Source organism: Uloborus diversus, chromosome 2 (assembly GCF_026930045.1).
Source record: "Uloborus diversus isolate 005 chromosome 2, Udiv.v.3.1, whole genome shotgun sequence".
Classification (NCBI taxonomy): domain Eukaryota; kingdom Metazoa; phylum Arthropoda; class Arachnida; order Araneae; family Uloboridae; genus Uloborus; species Uloborus diversus.
The window spans coordinates 27,434,808-27,461,194 of record NC_072732.1 but is presented as its reverse complement, the minus strand read 5'-3'; the positions used below and the strand labels follow the sequence as shown (position 1 = coordinate 27,461,194).

The window sequence follows — 26,387 nt, the reverse complement described above, 5'->3', positions numbered from 1 at the left end:
TTGCTTTATTATTTGTAAATTGTTTAGTTATTGTTAACTTCTGTGAGAATGTATTGTATGATAAATCATCAAAAGAAGAGTTATTTAAGATATAAAAATACATTATATTAATAAATAAGTTTTCGTAATAAAAGTGTGATAATACTCTGACTTGTTTTTAATATCTTGAAGATTTTTTCCCAATGCACTACACTAATATAATAATACTAAGTAATTTCAGAACATCAGACATTGAGATTCGTTTTTTGTGTCATTTCACTTTTACTAATCAGAACAAATGCTAATTTTTACATTATTTCATATCTAATAAGTGACACTGCTATGTTGAGAGGCTCAACTGTCAGTTTATTTCATGACAGACAAACATAGGTGGCTGGTGCACCAAAAAAGTGAGGGCTCGCTCTTGAAGCTGATTTTTTTCTTTCTGTTTTTTTTTATATTATATAAAATTGAGCTACAAAACAGGCTATATACCCAATAGCAGAATTTTTCCCAACGGTCTGCGAGGCAGATAAAAAAATCAAGTTAAACCTGACACCTGGCAGATTAATTAAAATTTAAATTAGTACCCAGTACGGAGAAATGCATGTTTCCAGTGAATTATATTCCAGAAAATATGGAATAAATCTTCATTAGTTGAAATTTTTTTATCTTCATTAGCCGACTTTTTCAAGAATCGGTGACATGCCTCGCACTGTTTCTATTACCGGGTGCATATATTAAGCTAGCAAAAAATAAACTAACAAGTCACGTTTTTGCTGTCATTCAAAACATTGCTTAAAAAATAGTTTTTCAATTGCTTGAGTTAAATCTGAATGCTTCTCACAGGAGGATCCTTGAAGATATTTTAATAATATTCTACTGATTTGATATTAAAAATAATGGTATTTTCATTGCATCAAATTATTGTTATCAACATCCTCATCCAACATTTCTAGAGGATGATTTATAGCCTACACCTACACACAATGGACTACTAGATTTGACAAGCCGTGCCAAATTTAAACGTAACAATAAGGGTATATGTACTAGAAGAAAAATACTTTGTGTTATATTAGAATAAAATGATTTCTTGATACTCTACAATAGAAAATGATTTATTTAGATTCATTAGTTAATTAGTTTTATGGACACAGAGAAACTACATTGACATACTTTGAGCTTTAATCACTAAAAATAAAGTTACACACAAACATATTTTGCAAAAGAGCACAATTCATAAGATTTCAGTCTAAAATATATTTTCAATGATAAGTTTACTACATAAATATATTAATCATTTCCCCCTACACTGACTACAATAAAAATAGTATTTCAATGAATATATGATGCACGATGATGATGATAATAAATAAATAGAAAAGTACAATGCAACACCATTGTCATTTAGATAAAACTGAAAAACTAGATTTAATAATACATCTAAGAAAATGAATTTGCTACAGTAATGCATGTGTATATAACGAGTTGAAATCTTAACCATCTGAATAATGCACAAAATTCGTTTTGACAATAAACTACAGTCACTAAAATCCAAGCAAGATATCATACTGAAATGAAGAGGATACCATCAATTGTTGAGGCAGAAACAAAAAAAAAAAGTATCTTTAGAATAAATAATTATAGTTATACTAATGATGAAGTGAATTTCACTTTTCTTTTTAAAAAACAAAAAACCTTTTTTAATCACTAACAATTTAAAACTAGAACCAATTTAGTAGTTGAGAGCAAAAGTGGCATTAGTCGATATTTTTTACAATTTATTCATGCCATCAGAAATTAATTTTGACCTCATTCTACTTCATACGAAAGTGGTTAAGTCTAAATTCAACTATTTGCCAAAAGAGGCTAATTGTAAAATTGTACAGCAGTAGAGTTTTGTGAAAAAGTAACCAAAAATCTTGTTTTATTGACTGATGCCACTTTTACTCTCAACAGCTCAGTTATCAGCGCTCTGAAACAGGCAACACTAAATTTTGAATTTATGGTACACAATCAAACCTTGATATCTCGAACCTCTTTATAGAAACCCTTGATGACTCGAAAAAAAAAATTCCCCAGCATTTTCTATAAAAGCGCCTATGTATTTTCTATAGTTATCTCGAAATTTATTTTTTGAAACCCTTGATATGTCGAAATTTTTGCACAGAAGCAAATTTCAATTCTCGTTTTTCTTTAGCAATTTTTGTAGTAAAATAAGTTTCAGGGACAATTGCTTAAATTTTTTCATCCCTTTTCTTGGAAATTTTGTGAACAGGGGATTGGTGCAAGATAATAGGGGAGTGTTGGTATGAGAGGGGTGCTGTGTTTCCCCTAGAGTTCAGAATCGTTGTGCATTTTTCAAAAACATGTTGTCCACTTTGAGGAAAAGAGGTTGATTTTTCGTCTGTCAGTTTTCAAGTGAAAACGGAAAATGCGTTCCTCATTTTCATCATTCTGCTTTTTACAACTCCTACAAAATGGAGAAGTTTTTAAACTTGGGGTTACTGGTTGAAGATAAAATTAGAATTTTTAAATTTTTAGGTGAAAAAACCAAGTTGAAATTGTTGTTCATTTCAAAATCTCATCCTGTGCACTTTCAACAATTATAAAATTTCAAATTTAGTAAAATATTGAAGACTACTTTATAGATCCTAATCCGAAGTGGTCCCCAAGTACATATATAAATGCATGTAACGTACGTGTGTGTAATTGTGAGAGTTTGTAGTGTAATTTTTTTAAAACCTTAATAACTCGAAAACTCGAATTTTTTTCCCGTCCCGAGAGATTTGAAATATCGAGGTTGTACTGTACTTTTAACCCAAAAGTACTTAAAAAGGTTTTTGAATGTATGCAACTATATATTATTGCACAATGATACACATCAAGCAATTACAATTTGCACTAAACATATTTAGGACTCAAAAAGTTCAAGACCTGCTTTCTGGATAGTTAAATGATTAAGGAAGCCCATTAAGGACTATTTTACTAATTAATATAATTTAACACCACCACAAAATCAATATTACTTATTTTTAGCTTTAGATATTTGGAAATTCCAAAAAAAAAAAAATAATAATAATTATAACTGCAGACACAAATGATTATTTTCAGAGTTCCTCACACAAATAATACATACCTGACAAAAATTAACTATATATGCATTTATATACAAAACATACTTGGAACTTGAAATCAACTAATATTTAAATGAATATATATATATAAATAATATAAGGATTACCATTCACATTTGAAAATTGATATTTCATTATTTATTATCATTCAGCTGTTCATTATCTTCAAAAGCACAAACCTCTAGATAACACACACACACAAACATTGCACATATTTAACTTGCTTGGAGGAAATGATATTGCTGTAACAGAGCATCAAAAATAATAAAATGCTTCAGAGAAGATGGTTCAATTTCTTCCTACAAGTACAAAAATAAAATATATAAAATGCTAGTTTAAAAAAAAAAGTTAAAATTTTTTTAAATATTTTTCAGAGGAGACAAACTAATTTGGGAGGAGTGAAATGTATTTAATCGTGATCAATTTCATAAAAACTAAATTTCTAAGGATGAAATGGAAGATGGCAGGGGAAAAAAGAAATGTGAACTCTTTTTTATTTTGATTACAGTGAAGCACCATTCATACGCTTATCTTAATATATAAAAATCTTCTGCGCGGACGTTTGTTACCATAAGGCTTTTAAACGGCTGGACCGATTTTAATCAAATTTTTTGTCTGTAATTAAGTTGTGGCGAGCATATGGTTTTGAAGCATATAGATGGATTGAATCGGAAACGTTTTTGTTAATTAATTAATTCATTTAAACATTGAATGGTTATATCTTCCAAATGATTAATATTTATTTTAACCTACTGTTGAGCAAGAACTGAAATAAATATTTAACTTATTGCCAAAGGACAATAAGAAAGCCAGCTCTGCTTTTTATAATGAAATTTCCTACTGTGATATGAAAACGTAGAGAGAGAGAGTGAAGCCTTCATTTCTCTCTCTCTCTCTCTTGAAAGCAACGATTTTAGGTCCCGAGATATATTTCAAAGTAAAGGACTGGAAGGTTCACGCAAAACGTGTGTTCTGTCGTCGTAGTTGAACCATGTGACTGGATCGGTGCTTTAGGTTTTCCTAACTTAATGATCAGAAAGTACTGTACCTAGCAACATTTGTTTCTCGGCTGAAATCATCTGAGTTTTGGTACCAATGTCAAAAATACTTTAAGGATTATCAAACTAATCAATGCATCATTAAAGGAAAAGATGATGGAATTTAAAGATGAAACAAATTTTATTTTCATCCAGATAAATTACAACAGGGTAGTTCTGTACACAAAAGATCAGTGCAGTGGAAGATCTTTATCTTTGGTGGAAAGAACAAATTAGGCAATATATGAAGTTTAAAAAGTTTTCGTTCAAAAGATCGGACCGCTAATTGTTCGGAGTTGGCTTCGCTCACTGATCGGCTGGATTGCAGTAACGTGGTGGCTTGGCAACTTTGGCTATAAACAATAGAGTTGTGTCACCATTTGTTTACATTTTAAAGCTACTGTTAATGTAATTTATTGTATTTTTTTGTTTAGTTGGCGAAATATTTCAAATTGCAAAGAATTGCTTTTCGTTTTTAAAGAGTTTTTAGTCGATTTAATAGAAGAATGTGTTTATTTTACACTGGGAGGAAAGGGGGGGGGGATAAGTGATTTTTGCTTATTCAGAGAACTGTTTTTAGCTTTATCATTTTTTTAAACGATATCCTTTAGATTGTTTTATATTGTATTGTTTTTATTGATCCCGTTTTTTCTTGATGGGTAGTTAGTTTTTTACAATTAATTTCTGAGGACCTTTTTATCCTTTAAGTATGGCTGAAGGAACAAACCATCAAGTACGAGGGAAAAAATAGTTAACAACTGCTCAGTGGGCATTAGATAAATCAAGTTGTAATAAATGTACGCATTCTGACACCAAGCAGCTTAAAACATTTTCTTTTTACTTCTTTTTTTCAACAAAATGATTCAAACACTTGATAGTTTATTGAAATGTTTTAACTTTTCAATTTACAAAGTTTGAACAGAACAATGTCTGTCGAGTCCTCTAGTCTTTTATACGTTTTTATCAATTATACGTTTTTCAATATGGTCCCAACAGAGCCTAAGGCATATTAATGCATACCTATTACACGTTTTTTTTTTTTTTTCAATTATACACTTTTTTCATACAGTCCCTTCAGAAATGTATAAACAGTGCTTCACTGTATTTTATATCTTGAACTTTTTAATTTAAAAACAAAAAATTAAGGAAAAAAACATATAAAACATAATATTTTAAAAATTAAAATTGCTTCTCCCTTCCCTCCTCATTTTCTACGATGCTAAATTTTTATTTAATATACAAAGAGCAAAAATACAATTTACCAAATCCTTGAAGCAAATTTCCGATTTTTAATATGCGAAACACATTTGTAGGGGTATTAAAAATATCTCCATAGCCACATATAGAATAACACTTTTCATTTTATACAATGTGTCAAAAGTCGCAGAATTTTTTTTATTCATAATTTTTTTTTTATTCATAAAAAAAACAGAAAACTATCTTTGAATTGCCAACTTATATAGAACAGTTTTCTATAAAATGCATAACTTTGCAGAAGTAAAAGTATCTTAAACAGTTAAAAAAGCTTATATTTAAGCATTGAAAACTAATAGTATGCTCAAGGATATTAACTTTTGAAAGTTTTTTACTTTTCAACTTTTATTCAAAGCTTTTAAATGACAAATCCTTACTAAACTTTTAAATGCAAAAGTGACTTTGTTTGTTTATTACCTTTTCGCATCTTAACTATGCAACCTATAATCATGAAATTTTGTGTGCACATTGAGAGGGGTGCAGAATGGAGCATAGGGTACTTTTTGTTTATATAGAAAAAATTCGATGATTTTTATCACAATTTCAGAGAAGATTCTAAATCTGAGACTTAATTATAAGACACAGAATCTCTGATCCCAGGGTGAGAATAATCTTCTACTATGTAACAAAATATAATGCAAAAATTTCACTGTGCAAATCCCTTTTAAGCCAATCGGTGCCAAAAACAAATCAGCACGAACCCACATGTTGGAACACACATTATTTTGTCTTGTTAAGAGACTCTTAAAGAAAACAAGACATTAAATAAAACTAAAAGTTTCATTAAAGGGAAAAATAATCCAATAAATAATAGAATTAAGCCCTTAAAAGTGAAAAATTCTGCCAAAAAAAATAAGCCAATAAATAACATGGAAAACCCCATTAAAATAATTCACCAAATGAATAAAACAACCTTAACTACTACACTAAAATGTAAAATATTCAGCCAAATAAATATATTTAATCAATATTACGAGTAAAATTAAAATGTAAAATTAGAAAAACAAATGATGTACCTAGACAAAAGGACAATTATCAAAAGAAAAAAACTTACCTATAATGATTTATTTATGAGTAAATGAAACTGATGGAGTACTGTTGACGCTAAAATCTAATTTCTTTTTCTTTGCATTAAAGTCATTTTCTGTTTTAAATTCAACACCAGGATTTAGTTTTCGTTTCCCATTACTTTTCACCGGGGAGGAACATGAAATTTTATTCCTTGTATTCTTCCTATTAGATGGTGTTCTTAACACAATTTTTTCACTGCAGATTTTATCCTTCAAGCTCAAATCTTCAGAGACCTCTTCTAGCGATTTAAGCTCCGCTAGAGAGTTATTTACCAGGGTTGAACAACCTTTGAAATCTTTATCAGTTTGTACCTGGGCAACAGAACTTAACTTTTTATCTTTTTTGATTATTTTTTTGCGTTCAGTTGGTTCTGTCGAAACTCCATCCTGAGAACTTTTTTCTTTGGAGCTTTTATTCGTGTCATCTGCCATTTCAAGTTTGACACCATGTTTTTCTTTCCCAGGCAACGCAGAATCCTTGGAATCTTTTAATTCTGTGCTATTGGTAGACTGAGAACTGTGGCATGAACAAGACTGATTGGACACTTCAGCTTTCAGTAATTCCAATTCTACTTTATGTCGATTTACCTCCAATAAGACTTCATTTATTTTACACACATCAGGTATAACTTTTTCTGAATCTTTTTGCTGCCACTTTATCTGCTGCACTTCTTTCTCCAAGGAATTAATTTTTTTCTTAAACACCTTCAGAGAGTGTTTTGCATTCATAATATCTGTCCCATTTCTGAAAAAGAATCTTATTATTTTCAAATATATGAAAACAGTACATTTATAAAGGTCCTTATTTTTGAAGTAGTAGATATTTTATGCGACACCCTCAATTTGTTCCATTATACAAATAAATGATCCTTGCAAAAATTTTAAGTCAATCCATGAATATGAACCTGTGTCCCTAGGGCCCCCTTTTTTGAGTTTCGAAGAAAAAATTGCGGATTTTCCCATTTTTATGTAAAAATATTCTTGTTTTATATTTAAAGTAATTTTGAACCTCAATAGATGTTGCTACTTCCAGACCAACCATTCTCTCACTTTCATTCTGCAAAATTTTACATGTTACAAAGGGTACATGTACACCAATGGCCTTCGGTCAGGCATACCGCTATTCAGCGCTCGTTTCACACCAAGCGGCAGGGAACATTTCTTTCCACCAAGATGGATACAAGGGTTTCTAAAAGCCATTAATGAATGGCTTAGGCCATTAATGAATGATCTTTAACAACAACAAATTGCCTCCTCCAGGCTTTGGAGGTGTTGATTAACAAAATTTCCTGTGTATGTAATAGGTGTGGCAAATAGGGTCGGTAGGTTTCAATGCTATAAATATAAGTAACGGCACTTATATTTTAATATGCGGTTCTTTAGTTATAAACATACCTAAATGCTTATGCAATTTTTAAAATATAAATTTCGAAAAATCCTCGATTACTCCTAACATAAAAATACACTGTATTTTCCATAGCTAAAATATAAATTTTAAAAAAATATCCAGATTGGAATAATGTAAAAATCTGTACTTTAAATTAATTTTCTTCTATTTCAGTACATAGTCCTTTATTATCATCAAATTCTTGCAATTCACAAGATTTAGGAACCAAAATGGGTATATATCCTAAACTTTTAAACCTTTTTTCTATATCTGGTCTACCACAACTCAAAAAAGCTTGACAACTATTGGTATCTGCTCACCTTTCATCACTGTTAGACAAATGCCATATTAGGGACAAAGATGCTGTTCATTTATTAACAGCCTATGTAGATGCAGTAAATTTAAATCCAAATGGCCTTGTCATCAATCGAACATCCCTTAAGGGGTTACAGTACATTTCAAGCAATTTTTTTCAATTTAAGTAAATAATATTTTTCGTTGAAACCATAAGATGCCTAAATGACGAATAAATACCTTTGTGCTGAAGATTCAAAAAATCAGTAATCCAACGTCATTAAGCACAAACATTGCAAAAAAAAAAATTGCAGACACGTGTTTCGGTGTTACAAGGAACACCTTTTTCAATGCAAAGAGGTGTGAGCTTCTGGATGAAAAGTCGCTTTTCTCGGATGACTTTTCATCCAGAAGCTCACACCTCTTTGCATTGAAAAAGGTGTTCCTTGTAACACCGAAACACGTGTCTGCAATTTTTTTGCAATGTTTGTGCTTAATGACGTTTGATTACTGATTTTTGCATAGGATGCCTACTTACTTTGTAATCAATAATTTATTTTTAAATTTTTTAAATATTGCTTACTTTTTTAAAAATTCAAAACATTTGGAAATTTTCAATTTTTAAAAATCCTTAAGGCTTTTTTGTTTTTAAACTAACATAAAAAAAGCTTTTTGCTAAACGATCACACTCATCATCTCTAAAAATCTGTGCATTCATTTGCTTTTGTGTTTACTAGAAAATTTTCTGTGATCAATTATGTAAAAAAATCTTAATTTTTTTCAAAAAAATTTGGTTTTTAAAGGTATAACATGCTCTAAACATTTGAGTAATTTATAAAATACTTATCCAACGCACAGTTTTGTGAAATATATTATCCTAATTGCAAAAAGTATTACTTTAAAGCTGTATCTTTAATAGAAAAAAATCCTTGGGGATTCTTATGACACGAAAACACAAAAAAACGATCATCGAGAAGTTCAAGTTTCCTTTTTTGCATAAGAACACATAGCGAGCATGACCTAAAACCACTCATAACTTTTTCAATATTTGAACTAAAGCAATGAAACTTTTCCCCTGTGTTTGGACTAGTGTTTAGTTTCGAAATAAGCAATAAAATTTTTTTTGATCGTTTGGTCATTTTTGAGGTACTTTAACCCCTTAAGAGACCAAGATAAAATCTTCGAGAGGTAAAATCAAATTTCATGAATTTAAATTTAGATCTTTTAGTTATTCACTGGGACACAAAGCTACATCCAGATGTAACTGGGGGGAAAAAAAACCCCGATAGGCCTACCATGATAGCTTTAGGTCCCAATGTTGAACAGCTAATTGGAATTCCTGAGATATTTCTTCAGTTGTATATGATATCTTAGATGATTGCTCTTTATTGCTAACTGTTCAAGCTGTAGTGTTTAATACAACGACTTGCAATACGGGCCGTATAAATTGTGCATGCAATTTTTAGAGCAAAAACTGAACGATGATACATTACATATGGATTGCCATCATTATGCACTTGAAATCGAACTGCAGAGTGTGTCTTTAAAGAAGTTCTTGCCTTTCTTAGTTTTAGACCCGATATTCCATTATTTAAGCGCTTCAAAATTTTGTGGAAAGATCTCCATCAATCAGAACTTATATCATTTCAATCAAGTACACATACCACTTAAATTATAATAGAGGAAGTTGGCGACACATTACTAGTCGTAAAATGCGGAATTGAGAAAGATTACAGAGTTCTCATAACTTGTAATAATATTTCCTGGTGAAGTCCCTCCTACAGGGATATGTTTTCGGCAACCTGGAGCTTATCCCTGAGCCAGATGGGTGGCAAAAGGAATTTATTGTTTGAAAATTTCTATATTTAGGAAACATAATAAATTGATCTTACATGGAGAGAAAGCTTGTAAATGCAGTTTTACAGTTAAATGCTGCGTGAAGATATGGTTTTCTGCAGCAACCCAATCTAGGCTCCATTAAATAATGTAATGTGTCTAAAAATACTAGCAGCGTACAAAATGATGACAAACATGCAACAGAAGCAGTGATTGGAAAATTCATAAATCATTTATGGTATTTAGGGGATGAACTAGTACCTTTGTCCGTATTGGATGGAGGAATTAACTTTGAAGATAGGAAAAAACTAGTCCAAAAAATGTTTGCTGATAAGGAAGATGTGTCTGATGACTGCATAAAAAATTTCATATAACAGTAGATGATTTGGAATACTTTTTTTAGTAAACATCTTCCTCTTTATAGAATCAATTACAAGTCAATAAAACTGTTTGATAAGTTACGAACACTAAAAGAGGTTTTCCTATTTGATCCTGATTCATGGCAAAATGAAGGAAGCTTTTTAAAGGAAAGAGATATCGGTAAAATGCTGAAAGTTGTGAATGATACAAGTGAAAGAGGAGCACAATTAATCGAATTATTTCACTATCAATTTACCAAATATGAGTCACAAAAGCAATTTATTTTACAGAGACAAGACACAGGAAAAAATGCACACGATTGAGATACAGAGAGAAAAGCGTACAGATTAAGGTAAAGTTTCTAAAGCACTTTTTTGTTCTTATTTAATGTAAAATCTTTAGATTATATGAAATTAAAAAGATTAGTTTTAGTGCTAACTCACTGTAAAAATATTTTGCAAACCTAGGAGAAACGATGTACTGAGAAGTAAAACTTTAAAAAGGATTTGTAGGAAAATTATCAAAAGTGTTCAAGTTCAACGGCCTAGGGGCACGTGTTAGTGACTGATTGAGTTCAAATTTTGCACCGATTACTTTTTATTATAGTGTCACAAAACTAGGGAGTGTCACTTGTTGAATTCAAAAAAAAAAAAAAAAAAATTCTCCCATATAAATAAGAACCACCCTACAGTACATACAATTTAGTAAGTCTTCAAAGTAACAAGCAATTAACATTTTCTTAGGAAATTGTTCAGCAATTTTCAAAACGTGTAATAAGTTCAAAAAGTTATTTGCTTGTGCAGCAAGTATGAGCATTTTTAGCTCCTAGTTCACAAATGATCAGGGTTGCAGAGTTGGAGGGAAAATCACAGACTCCGACTCTTAAAATTGAAAAACTTCGGCTCCAGACTCTTTTACCCCAAAAACAGTCGGACTCTTCAGGCCTGTAATAATAGTGGAGAGCAGCATCATTCTCTGATTCTGTACAAGTACTTCTCTGACCATTTGCATCATATCCATTTAATGGACATGGATTTTAGTCATTTTTTTTTCTTCAAGATTTCTCCTCCAACTATAAGACTGACTTTATTCTTTTAACTAGTTTTCATGAAGAATGGAGCAATAAATGAAATTCATCTCCTAAATTAAGCTACTTTGTCGTAATCATTTGTATTTTCTATATTTTTTATCATAAAGAGAAAAGTTATGACAGCATTTTTCAGACCAAGAACTCTGGTATGTTGGTCAGTTTTATAGAAAAACCCACAAAAACAAAATTTTTTAGAAGAATTAGAAAAGCAATATTCCCGTAAAAGCAACAATAAAGTTGATACCAAGTTGTCAGGGGCGGATCCGGACAGAATTCTCGGAGGGGGCCAGTTGGAAAAATATGATGCTTTGGAAGTTTTTGAATATTACAAATAATATCAATACAGCCCACCTTTAACCAGATCAATTTTTAAAGAATTTTCACATGGCGACACAAGTTTAACATAAAGGCTGTAACCGTCCCAATAATTTTCCTTTTTTCTTAACAAACAGGTGCATATATATTGTCGCCTCAAAGTGGTATTCCTGTAATCAGTACAGTTTGTTCAAACGGTATAGAACTTTTGATTTAAGAGGAAGCCAATATGAACCAACTGTACGTATAATATTAACTCCGAAGTAAAGGGGGCCAAGGGGTTTCTCTCACGTAAAATTTTGAATTTATAGTCTTAAAAACGCATTTACGACGATCTCTGGTAATGGTAGGGGGAGAAGAGATTTGGTGGCGCTCCCCTGTCTATTTTTCAAAATTGTAGCTCTGAGAATGCAGTTTTAGATCAATAATGTTAGATAATGTTAGAAGGAGGAGAGATTTGAGGGCCCATCTAAGGAAATTTTTCTGATTTGCAATCTTAGAAATTCATTTAAACTGTCTTTCGTAATATCAATGACTCGGGTGCGACTACATACCCCCGCCCATTTTTCGAAATTGAAACTTTAAAAACGCAAACATTATCTCCAAAACTGTTAAACAGAGGGAGGTTCTGGGTTTCTCCGGTTGATTTTTTGCAATTGTAAAGCTAAAAACGCACTTTAATACGATCTTTTCGTGATGATACGTGAAGGAGAGATTCGAGGGCCCACACCAAGAAATTTTTCTAATTTACAATTAAATTACAGTCTTAAAGCTACATTCTAATTATCTTTGGTAATGGTAGGGGAGAAAAGGGTTGGAGCACTTCCCCAGAAATTGTTAGAAACTGTAGCTATAAAAAGGCTGTTTTAGACAATTTTCAGTGATGTTAAGGAGCGGAGAGATTAAAAGGCCCATCCCAGGAAATTTTTCTAATTTATAGACTTTAAAACTCATTTTAGACTATCTTTGGTAAGGTTAGGGTTTGAAGAGTTTCGGAGGTCCACTTAGAACAAAAAAAAAAAAAAATGATTCGACTTTTTTCAATTTAAGCTAGGAAAGAGGGTTTTAAAAAACTACTTGGAACTTCGTCAGTACGGGTTTATGACTCCTCGGCATGGATTTTATATTCATGTTAGACTTCGAGAAATGATAAGGATTTTTTTAATATTTAGCTCTAAAACAGGTTTTCAACTATTTTTCAAAATTCCTCATGGTGACCATGCCCCCCTCCCTCTCATTATTTTCCTTATTGTTATACTTTGTATGCATTATAAGAGAAATTCTTTGCATTTTTGCTCAAAAAAAGGGGATTTTAACTATTCTTGAAATTTTCTCGGAGAGGGCCATGGCCCCCTCCCTGGATCCGCCCATGCATGTTGTGCTGATTCTTGAGAAAAAGGAGATGGTTCTGGCATAAATTGTGCAAAAGTAGATGTTGGTTAATTTGATATTTGGTTTAATTGAATAGGTTACATTGATCTTTAAACTTTGTTTCTTCATTCGAAGCACAAAATCACATAAATTTATAATGTTGGACAACATTTGTAACAGAAACTTTTTGTAATGCGAACCAACGTATCCCATGCCTGGGGCAAGATGGTCTGCTTCAAAAAGTTGTTACGAAATTAATCTAAAAAAAGAATAAATTGAACATTTTCAAAAAAAAAAAAAAAAAATCTGGGAAAATGAGAAATATTTAATGAACCTTATAGAAAGAAATCAAATATCTAATTTTTTTTATTTGATGAGACAAAAAAATGAAAAGTAGAAAAGTAAACCAATAAGACCAGACATCATTAAATGTTTTAAAAAATCAGTTTGTATGCTTGCCGCGGGTCAGAAACAATTTGTTTGTGGGTCATAGGTTGGAGATACCTGCTTCAGTACATAAATTATGCTCACAGTACAGGTTTATCAAGTTTCCTCTCCTGCCCTTTCAAACCACACTGGACTCGTACAGTATACAAAACTAAATTTACATAATATCAATGGTCACCACAAAAATTCTTTTAATATTAAGTAAAACATACTTTTTGACAGTTTCTTTGATTTTTCTGAAGTGGCGGCTCAACAGTATTAGTGGATCCTTAGTCAATGTGGAAGATGAGCTTCGAGAATTTGCTCTAGCGATGGTTTCTTCAATAGCTAGCTGAGTCTCATGCGTTGCTATAAAAACATACATCATTAGAGTAAAACTAAATGTGTTCCCCTTTATTTAACTTCCCTATTTAACTCCCCTATATTTAATTATATTAATTAAAGTATTTTTTAAATACTTATTTTGTTTGGCTGTTTCATTTAAATTTTAGTGAAAAGCTGCACTACAAACCAAATATTGACTAGCAAAATGTATTTGAATCAGAATAGTAGTAACCCCCCCCAACCCCCCCTATAATTGCAACTAATCATGCAGCATTTTTCTGTATATGACTATGCATTATTCTCAAGTCTACCTGAAACTTGCTTTCCCTGAATCTACTTAATTTTATATTTTCAATTTCTGAAATCCTTAATCTGCCACCAGAAGACAAGATTAATTCCTAAGAGTTTAAGTTTTCTTTAATTTTGGATTATAATTTTTTTTAATTAAAATAAAATCAAAGTTAAAACACTTGCTATGCTGCACTGTAGACCAAACTTGAAATCCTGATTTTTTTTGCCATCGAAATCAAGAACATTTTCTGCCTGACTAATGACCAAACCCAGTAAATAATTGAATAAAATATGACAACGTATATAAAGTACAAATTGAGAATGAAAAAAGGTTAAAAAACAAGCAAACAGCTGTTTCGGCACTCTAAAATACAAGTGCCATCATCAGTGCAGTGGTTGGAAAAACTACATTTTTTTTGTAGCGAACTACAACTACAACTACTTTAGCACAAATGTAGTTAACTACAACTACAACTACTTTTTTCAAAATGTAGCAACTACAAACTACTTTTGAAATGTAGTCGCTACTTCGCTACTTTTTAAAAATTAAATAAATAAATAACATACACATACACACCGTTTGAGATTGAATGAAAAAATTAACAAAATTTTCAGATTGATATATTGGCTCATTTGAATATGGAATATTGCTATGAATTATTTATTCTTTCCTCCTTTACTGAAACGATTAGTCAATCGAAACATTTTTTACCAATTGCACGAATATTCCCTGCAAGAAAGGATTTAAAAGTGGAAGGAGTTCAACCTTCAAATTTTTAATCCTTTCCTGACAGTAAATAGTATTTCATTCAAGAAGAGCAACTCGGCTACTTGAAATTGAGATAAATCCAATCGTAATTTAATTTAAATTTTACATAGACTAGACATACATATACATAAAATTGATTTAGATGATGAAGTGCATCAACAAAAGAGAAAAACTTAAATTTTCATTATATGAGTTAATTTTAAAGGAACTTATATTTCATAGTTAGGGATTCATAGGATAACATTAGGTATTTCATAGGAATTGATTGCTTTTGAGCTTCAAGCTAGGGTTCCAGACCTGGACACCATCTCTTTTCTTACACCCCTGATAAAATGAAATAACAGCATTTTTCTATTTTGCCAATAACCTCAAAAACTCACAACATTTAATAATTGACTTTTAATATGTTAATGTATCAACACTCAATCAGTAAAAAAGACAAAATAAAGAAAAATGAAAAATATCCCAATCGGCACTACTAATTATCCGAAACATGAAACATAACTAAAAATGATTACTTTACTTCAATGTGCAATTTTAAACAACAGTGGACTAGGGCTACAACGCAATTCGACTAACGCGAAATATCTATATAGAGCGAGTTTTACTCGAGGAACGAATTTTGCAGCTGACACGAATTCCTCACCCGCTACACGAAAATTTTCTTAACGGAAGCGCAGGGCTTATATCACCTTCTTTCTTGGGTACTAAATATTAGTTCGACTGCATGTGCAAATGGCATTAATACCGAAAGCTTTTTGCTTAACGGGCAAAGTTTGCAGGAAACGGGAAAAAAATCGTTTCTTTCTTTTTAAGCCATGCTCTATTCAAGGCGAATATTGGGAAAATGTGAAAGTTTCTATGCCAAACAAAGTAATGGCGTCAAACAGATACAACACAAGACGTCAAAATTATATGTTAGAGGTCAGCTCGAATTTTTCAGTCTTACGAATCTGATTGGTGCAACTTTTACTCGTGTAAGACTTGCACCAGTCAGATTCGTTTGAAAATGCGTTTTTTTTAAAACTTGATTCAAAAGTAGTTTCCAGAAATCGCTACAAACTACTTTTTTTTGTAGCGAACTACTCGCTACTCTACTTTTTTAAAAAAGTAGTGCGCTACACTACAAACTACTAAAAAATGTAGCTACTACAGTAGCGTCGCTACTTGTAGCGCGCTACTTCCAACCACTGCATCAATGCATTAAAAACGAAGACAGGTTCACCCGACTAAAACACAGTCGAGGCGAACAATGCAATGAGAGACGAGTTGTAAAAGATATGATAGCAGTACTGGAAACGATGACGTCAAGGTTACGTCAGAACTCCAGAGGACAGTAAACAGCTGTTTGCTGGTTTTTTAACCTTTTTTCATTCTCAATTTGTACTTTATATACATTGTCATATTTTATTCACTATGAAGTACAAAGTTTTCGACTACTTTTTATGTATCCAGTAAATAATTACTTGTTTGCTTATTTCCATGACCTAAGTGTAACATTCGACATTTCCCAACATTAACTGCCATACCCTACCTGTCTCCCCACTTAGTAATATGATCTGAATCCTTTTGAAGCTATTTTACCTCTTCTTAGTTTTCTACAATCCCCTAACTTTGATGTCATCAGCAAAACATTTCATGTTTCCAGAAATATTATCATTTTCATGAATAAAATTTCAGTGACATTCAAAATTTTTTTTTTAAATAATTAAAATACACACTGATACAAAAAGACTTTATTACACTCAAACAAACTGTTAGGAAAACCTAACCTACTTATAAGCCAATTTTTGAATATTTTTCATAAAAATTATTTTAAAAAATATTTTTAGTTTTTTGTTTTCTTAAATAAAAGTTTAGTTAAAACACAATTATTTTAATAAGTTTTAAATAATACCTGTTGATGCTAAGCACAAAAGTCGTATCCACACTTTTTGTCAAAATTGAGTTATTGTCACCAGATGGTTCTTGGCTACATATTTTACCCAAGTACAATTTTTATGGTCATTTGTCAATGGGTAATATTTTTTAAAAATTTCTGAAAAAGTTTCATTTGAATCATATACAGTCAATCGTGGTTAATTCGTTCCCGACTTTACTGCGATAACTGAATTTCCGCGAAGTAGGATTCTGTATTGACAAATCGTATATTTTTCTAATTGGAGTGCATGAAACTTACTTAAGACAATTTAAATAGGTTTTTTATCATAGGCAGAGCTCCCTAGACATGAAACGTAGCCACCATTACATTTGCATTACTTGAAAAAATTGCACAAAATATGAGAAAATGAGATATATTAGACGTAATAGGCATCACATTGTTAACCTATTGGGAAACTACACACACACACAGTTCGTACACACTACTACTAATCTATGAAAATAGCTCAACTTGTTCGATGATGAATTAATGACCGTGAATTAGTGACCGTATGTACCCCCATTCTTCCTGTACATTTATCCTCATTTAAGGTATTACCTATACAACTTAAAAATCTAGTACATTCTTGAACACCATTTACAATTGCAGATGTAATAATACAGTGATTTTTACTTTTCAGTTAGTGTTTAACGATTAAAATGAGATAGCGATTCCCAACTCTTTCTTCGACGATTTTATACCTCAATTCCCTCAACTAGAACAAAGGACATACTTTGTTATTCTTATGTAGGAAACAGTTTACACGAGTGCATAAAAAAAGCTAATTACTATTTTTGAGGAAAAAAAAAAAACAGAAAAAGTTGCGATGTAGTGAAGCCGCGAAAGTGATAGACATAGTATGTCAATCTAAGTGAAGGTTTATTATCATTTTTTATCATGTTAGATAACATTTTACATATTTGCAGTTTTCATATCATTGTTTCTTAACGAACGCTAGAATCCGTGGCATAACTAGTCTTGGAATAGAGAACGGCACGTGTAGTGGGCGTTGCCCATGACGTGACTAATTTAACGTCGATTCTTCTAGAACAGGTGACATCACGTGCACACGCTTCGGGCTTGGCCACTGAAGATCACGATCAGGTAGCATTGAAGTGAAGATATGCTAATGAGATTCTGAATATAAGCGAAGCTGTTATCAGTTGATCGCTCTCTCACTTCTTGCACAGCCTAGACGCGTTGGCTCATGTCAGGCAAGCCAACTTGCTGTCTGTTCGGCAAGCTTAGGCTGTTAGCCTTTTTTGTTTAATTGAAGTAGTATGACGTTTGTCCATTGAAGACTTCGTTCCTCATGAACGATAGTCGGGTCAATTGATAATATTTATTAGTCTAGGTCAACGGGGTATTTGCAATAATGATATACTTATCCTTATTTACTTTTTGTCAAAGCCATATACTTTGTTTTTTATCTTTTAATAAATTAATTGATGTTTAATGAGCTATTCGTCTTCAATTATACTGATTCACGAACTCCAATTTCACTCTGCTAAATGTATTACGTTGTTTGGGCAAGAGTTAGTTTCAATCATACCTTCCCATCCAACAGAAAGTCGAAGCGCGAAGTAGCGAGGGAGGACTGTACATGGAGGCACACAAATTCAAAGGGTAATTTCTCATTTTGAACTCAGTTGCAGATACCCACTTTTGCGCTTAGCACGGCAGAATAAAAGAATCTCTCATTCATAGAAACAGTGAAAGCGAAACTTACAGCTTAGCATTGAATAATCAAGGAAATCTGGAGCAAAATATGATATTTCTGGTAGCCTTGGTTCAATATGTTCCTTGAAATATTCCATAGCCATAGTGGACAAATCAAAAAGCTCATCAGTTACTTTGTATCCATGATTCAAGCAAGGAGTATTTTCTATGTATCTCAAAACTCGATAAACTTCATCTATAATCTACGAAATTTCAGAAATATTTTGCTTTAAAAGAAAATGAACAGTACTGATACATAATGAAAAACATTTCATACATATAATATTATAGCTGCCAACATTGAAAGATGAAAATTAGGGGGAGGGGAGACTTACACATAAAATTACAGAGCCTTTGCATGAATAAATTTGACTATTGTTACTTAAATCTATATAAATAAAACAAAGAATATGTGTGTATGTGGGTATATATATATATATATACCGTATTTTCGGGATTAAGCGCCGCGGCGCATACAAGAAAAAAAGTTTCAAAAATGTGGATGCGGCGCATATAATGGGAGCGGCGGGTATAGTGTTTTTTTTTTTTTTCCCCGATCAAGTTTTAAAAAAAATCCGAGTTTGCAAAAAAGTTGAACATTTTACCAATAGATGGCGCCACACTTTTCCCTTTCGTTTTGCGAAATGAGCGACAAGCAAAGCAAAGAGGGGTAGCCATGAGGGGAGGTGAGTCAGCGATTGCTGGTGTTGCACCATAGAGAGAAACGCTAAACCACGTGAGCGCTGAATGACGTGAGCGGCGAGGAAGCCTCATCGAAGCGAAGGGGGACGGAGGGTCAAGGAAAGGAGCTTGTTAGCAAGACTAGCAGGGGAGGGGGGTGGAACTTCCAGTTTTCTAAAGGGGAATCACCCCTTTCAACAAAGTGGGTTGCTCGGGGTGGTCAAGTGACCTACTAATTGAAAACTTGTTTCTCCGTCTCCCATCCCCAATTTTATTCACTCACATCGTCGCTTTTGCTGTCGTTCGTGCGTTCTTTTCTTTCTTAAAGTTTTTACATCGAGTTTCATCTGAAATGGCTCCTACTAAACGACTTAAGAGTTACACTGCAGCTTTCAAGTTGGAAGTTATCGCTAAGGCTGAAGCGATCGGAAATCGTCCTGCTGCCCGGGAATTCGGAATTGATGAAAGATGTGTTCGGCGTTGGAGGTCCGAAAAATCAACGATCGAAGCGATGCCGAAGACAAAACGTGCCCGACGAGGAAGATCAGCTCACTGGCCGGATTTAGAACGGGACCTGAAGAAGTGGGTAGTGGAGCAGAGAGCTAAAGGAATTTCCGTTTCGACTGTCCGGATTCGAATAGAAGCCAGGTGCATCGCTGCTAATTTGAATATTTCCAACTTCAAAGGCAACGCGAATTGGTGCTTCAGATTCATGAAGCGGAATCATTTGTCCGTCAGGCAGCGAACAACTGTGGGGCAGAGTCTTCCAGCTGATTGGATGGAGCAGAAAAAAAAGTTTTTAGACTACGTCGAGAAGCTGAAGAAAGAAAACAACTTTCAGCCTCATCAGCTTATCAACATGGACGAAGTCCCTTTGACTTTCGACTGCCCTCCCAACAGGACTGTCACATCTACCGGTGAGAAGAGCGTCGCCATTACAACCACGGGGCATGAAAAAACATCATTCACGTGTGTTTTGGCTTGCACGGCTAGCGGAGAGAAGCTGAAGCCTATGCTGATTTTTAAGCGGAAAACGGTCCCGAAGGAGTCTTTCCCGTCCACCGTTGTCATCCGCTGCAACGAGAAGGGGTGGATGAATGAGGCCCTGATGTCAGACTGGTTTAACGAAGTTTGGAGAAAAAGGAAAGGCGCTTTTTTCCAACCAAGTGGAATGTTGATTATGGACTCCATGGCGGCGCACAAGACCGACCCTGTGAAGGAAGCGGCGCGGCAATGTTTGGCGTCCCTGGCCATCATACCAGGTGGGCTTACAAAAAAGTTGCAGCCCTTGGATTTGGCCCCCAATCACAGTTTTAAGAGCCACATGCGTCAACAATGGGAGTCCTGGATGGTGAACGGACTGCACGAATACACGAAAGGCGGCAACCTGAAGAAAGCGTCGTTCGCGGAAGTGGCGAAGTGGGTAGCTGCAGCTTGGAATGCGGTAAAGCCGAGCACCATAATTTCCGGCTTCACCGAGGCGGAGATCATTCCCCGAGTCCCGGATGTTGCTGCGGAGGACGATGGCTCCGATGACGAGGAAAACAGCCCGGAGCTCGATGCAGACTTTCTAGGACTATTTGCGTCCGACAGCGAGGACAGCGATTTCGAAGGATTTTGAATCGCCGATCCATAGTGGATGCGACCCACTGAAAAAAGCGTGCTTATAGTGGCGCCGACCACTTAAAAAAACGTGGAGCGCCATGAGGAGAAGGGTCCGCGTCCCGCGCTCTGGATAACCAACCAATGTCTCCTCCCAAAGTACGAAAATTTTAATTATAGTAATAATAATATAGTTATGTTAATTATATTCTTTTAAATTTTATTTTCATTTTATTGCAAGTTTCTGAACGTCTAAATTGCGCTTTTAAGTTGCGTTAAGTTGGATGCGGCGCTTATAGCGGGCGCGGCGCTTATAATGGGTGCGGCGCGTACATTAATTTTTTTTTCCGGCGACGATAATTTTCGATGCGGCGCTTATACTGGGTGCGGCGCTTAATCCCGAAAATACGGTATATATATATATATATATATGCGTGTATGTTTCCTATACAAATCCAGTTTTCCTCAGATCTCGACCAAATTTGGCAGGGGGGTACTTCGACAACCGAGAAGGAACGTAGAGGAGGGGGGGGGGGGGGGGGTCAAATGCCAAAAAAGAACCTAACCATTCAAATTTTTATTTTAGGGCCCGAAAATTACAATAAATGGCTCTTTCTACTTGAAATAATTATCCGATCAGTTTGAACTTGGCACCATTCGAAAGCCCGCAACCACAGAGTTCATTCACTTCCTTCAAATTTCAAAAAGAAAAAAAAAAGGAAAAACACTGTAAAATCACCAGGAAAAAATTAAGAAACAAGGGTATTTCACAATGCAAATTAAATTGGATATAGCAATACATTAATCAAATAAACATCGATTTTGTCCAAAATTTGCAGTTATTCAGCAAAAACCAAGCATGACCCTCATAGGAAAAAAAATCTATTTTAGAACGTAATGAAGTTTCTGGCAATCTTTTGCTAAATGTCCACAATGAATTATTTAATCTTAGTAAAACCAACTGCAGTGGAGTCACAGCATGTTTTCGTCAAGCGCATTATTTTTTCCCCAAAAATCCTTTCACATGTCATACTAGCAATGCTTTGTTAAGACGAATTGGATTTTTTAAGGGTACACTTTGAATGATGAATTTAATTTTCTACATCAAACATAACCACTCTTGAGCAGGGTTGTCCTATTTTGCCCACCTCGGAAAAAACCGTCCCGGACAAAATGCCATTTTGTCCACTTCATCATAAACTTTAAAGTTTTGAGTTAAAAATTTGAAGTCTGAAAATAATAAATAATTATATAGATTTTTCCTAATTCGAGTAATATTTTAATAAATAGCATACATAAATCTGTATATAAACAATTGATGGTAGTTGAAGTTTATGTAAGTGTGTTAATAAGTCAAATGAGCGTTAAAATAAATTGTAATGCATGTAATAGCATTTATAAAACAAGCACATCAACAGCAAATTTTATGATGTTTATCTGTGATGTGGAGGTTCATTGCCCATAATAAGTGCATATTTATAAAATTAAAAGCAGAAGTAAAAAGTTTTTAAAGGTTGGAGTTTCAAAACTCTAAAAATTGTATTTAAAAAAAAAGGAAAACTACTTGATATTAATAAACGAAATTTTGGAATAAAGTGAAATCTGCTCTTGCAATACAAATACAAATGTGATGATCAGCAACAGGGTTCGACTAGGCTGTTCCTAGTCAATTTATTATTCTCCAATGAAGATTAATGGCCCTTTTAAAGCTATCTACCCTCTTGCCTATTATAGCCTTTTCCGTACACTGTTCCGAGTACCCACAACACTACTAAAGTAGTAATTTTTCTTAATTTGCATGACATTAACAGATCCATAAAATATGCGAGTACATAAATATTTTACTATGGGGTGACATCAATAAAAACTCGAAAAATATAACAGTTATAAAATATTTTTAATCTATACATCTTTGTTTTGTATGTATGTCTCCAAGCATTTCATTTGACTTTCCTATTGAGTTTATTTTCTATCATTGTATATAATAGTCTAATCATGCCCAAAAGGCATACTCACATTGTTAAATTTCATTACTTTTAAGTAAATTCTGATCTAAAATTAGCTGCACCAATGTGTAATTAAAAATTTTTTAGATTTATGAAATTCTAAAGCTAATTATTCTATTTTAATTATATGACAAATTCATAATAGAAAATATATCAGAATAATATACTAATAAGGGCATTCCACGGTATTTTTGACATTATGTAGAGTACGTAACGTGACCTTTTATTGCCATAACTTTTTAATTTACCGTTTGATTTGCAAATTATTTTATTTTGAGCTGGTGTTTTGGTAGGAATTAGATCAAAATAAAATAATATGCTAATCAAACAGTAAATTAAAAAGCTATGGCAAAAAAGGTCACGTTATGGACTCTACATAAATGTCAAAAATACCGTGGAATGCCCCAAAATTATAACACCATAACAATAAATTTATGTATGTAAAATCAGTTCATTTTACATTTCGTCCAGTTTCTTCCAACGTCCTGGACTTTTTACAAAAAGTGGGCAAAATAGCAACCCCGCTTTTGATTACATTTCAAACCGGGTAAAAATACAGCAGAAAAGGAACATTACCTCTCCTGGGAAAAAGCAGCAATACTTTCTTTCGATATGTTTTCCTAAAGTCATATGAAGCAATGACAGCCTCATGTTAAGAGTTTCGATGATATCATGTTCCCTAGCCAGAGCATGTTTCCTACGTGCTGATTCACGTCTTGGCATCTGTGATTTGATGCTGAGCAAACGTTGTTGAATCACGGATCGTAGCCGATTAAATTCGGAGTTCAGTATTGAAGAACACAGGTTGTCAAAGTGTTTACAGACCTGTAAAGTAATAGAATTATAAACTGCTTAAGATTTCTGCATTAGTCATTATAGATACAGTAAAAATAATATACATTGACTTTTCAAAAAAAGAAAAAAAAACTTCATTGAAATTTTTTTTATACAGTGCTGAATCTTTTATCCGGGAACCAAAAAAGTGGGGAACCAGAAAACCGGCAACCTTTTGCCGATTTTCTCGCCATTTTTTTAAAAATGCGCATTTTCGGCAATTTTTGGAAAACTAAGTACTTTTTTGAAATACCTAAAAGAATATGAGCAGTTTCTTAGTGAATACCATATTACTCATCCATAATTCGGGAATATGTTTACAAAAACGAACTTCAGAGGGTTATCCTTAACGCGGGGCAAAATTTCCGAAATATTTTCTTGAATTAAAAAGTACACTCGTAAGTCTGAAATTTTTGTGTTTTATTTCAACTGAATACTAAAGAAATAAATATTGTCACATTCTTAGACAATATTTTATTGAATAGTCTCTAATTAAAGCCGGTTGAAGCTTAAGTGACGTCGGAAAAGCGCGGGAAACACGGAAAACCAGATTTGCGAATTTTTTGGATAGTTGATGGTAGAATCTAGAAATCGTTAAGCACAAGATTCATAAATCAAATTTCTATTGATATGAACTTAATGCAAAAGCATTAGTTATCAATAACTACTGTAATCGCAAACACCAAACCTTTACCAAAAAAAAAAAAATGCGTTCCTGATCTTTGATACACTATAGCAGAAAAATCGCACATTTATGTTCAAAACCCTGTTGCTTACCCTTCCCTTGATTTTCTTTCATTTTAAAACATGGAAAAGTGGTTTTCCCCCCCCCCCCTCCTTTTTTCAAAATGAATGTGAGGGTCTCAGGTCTTATGGATTACTTTCAAAAATAAGCATTTCTGAACTGTTTTTTTCTTATTTTTAATATGTATTACTACTTATTATAGTAATTTAAGTTTCATAAACAAACGGCCAATAGCGCTTTTTAGCGATCCAGAAACCGGGGAAATTCAGATATCCGGGACAGCGATGGTCCCGAATTACCCGGATAATTGGTTCTCTACTGTAATACAATTTAAAGCATAAAAAAATGACAAGTTTTAAATTGTTATTCCTACTTTGACTCATCTATTGTTAAGAACTAGAAATGGTAACGGTCGGGAAAATTTTGGGAGAAAAAAAGGGGTTTTTTTCGGAGGGAATCATATCCACTAGGGCAAAATTGAAAACTTTGAGATTTTTTTTTGCACAAAATAATAGATTTAGAAATTTAAATATTTATGCTCCAATGTCGTTTGTTAAAATATTTTTTTATGCTTTCATGAAAACACTAACTTTGACCACACTAACTGTAAGATGATTTAATTTCACTGAGCATCAAAATAATAATACTTCATAGTTACTTTGCTTATATTTCTCCCTAAAACTATTGATGTGAACACAGGACAGGTTTCCACAAACGTTAATTACTGTAAATGTTTAAGTTAAAATTTTAATACATTTTCATTCAGGAAGTGTCAATAAGTATGCATGTGTACTACACATGCATGTAAATATTTTTTTATAGAGAAAGAAAAAAAATTATTTTTTAAGATCTCCCAATTCATTTAAAAAAAATAAATTAACCAATTTTTTAAAAAAACCACACACACATATATAGAAATTTCTGTCGAAATTTTTTTATAGCAGTTTATAAAAATCGCACCCTACTCAAAACTTAACTACTGAATGATGATTGGAGGAATTTGGATAATTCTTGGTGTTTTAAATTTAGAAATCTACTGTAAGTTAGAAAACAGAATAGTTTTTCTCAATAACAAAAGCATTATTGGTATTTCTAGGAAGGAAAAATACAGACTGCAAAAATAGTCTGTTTAGAACTTTTTTGTTTTTAAGAAATATAACTATTAAACTACATTTTAATTAGGAAACAATCAGTGTTTCTATTTTTATTTCAATAAAAACCCGAAAAAAAACATGGCTTTTTTCCCCAGCTTCAAAACTTCCAGAAACTTGATATCACTATTCACAAAATCAACATAGAATCGTTTTTTTTTTTAATTCTGCAGTCAAATTTTGTTAGTGAAGATCATCTGAAGTGGGGAATGTTGTAAATCTACCTCCACGTGGTGTATCCTGGGTAATGTTTTATACGGCAAAGTGATCTACAACTCTGGCATAAGATTAAGTTCTTCATGCGAATATCTGAGGATTTTGCAGTGCAATGGATTGGGGGGGGGGGGCTTCGCAAGCAAAGAAACAAGAGAATGCCATTGGATATATATATATATATATATATATATATATATATATATATATAAAGATCAGCTAAAGTCAAGAGCATATTTAAGCTCCAATCAACAGGTATATAGTCTCAGCATTGTTGCCATTCGTTATTCGTTATTGGAAGAGTCTGCTACAAAACCAGAGATTTCTAACTTAATTTTTTTTTTTTTCCGTACTTTTTGGAGTGTATTATTATTCATAGCTCAAATGTTGAATGTGTTGTGAATCATGCCCTTGTGTTTTTTTTTTTTTTTTTACTTTTTTCAACACATAATTCAAGAATAGTTACTTCCATGAAATTAGTTTAAAATGTAGTGTTGTTTGTTGTGTTTAAAATATCATGTATTTCTATAAACAAAGCACAATTAACATCTAAA

General features: G+C 32.9%; 1 protein-coding gene across 1 annotated transcript in view; it reads right to left on the bottom strand.

Moving 5' to 3' along the window:
- Positions 1-1,146: 1,146 nt before the first annotated feature.
- LOC129216932 (F-box only protein 28-like) overlaps positions 1,147-26,387 on the bottom strand; it is a 39,239-nt gene continuing 13,998 nt past the window's right edge. Inside the window, exons 4-8 of the mRNA XM_054851149.1 lie at positions 23,467-23,715; positions 18,612-18,804; positions 13,790-13,925; positions 6,462-7,222; positions 1,147-3,415 (exon numbers count right to left, since the gene is read on the bottom strand). Of these exons, the coding sequence (XP_054707124.1) occupies positions 6,472-7,222; positions 13,790-13,925; positions 18,612-18,804; positions 23,467-23,715 (1,329 nt within the window). The 3' untranslated portion in view covers positions 1,147-3,415; positions 6,462-6,471. The remainder of the gene's footprint in view (positions 3,416-6,461; positions 7,223-13,789; positions 13,926-18,611; positions 18,805-23,466; positions 23,716-26,387) is intronic.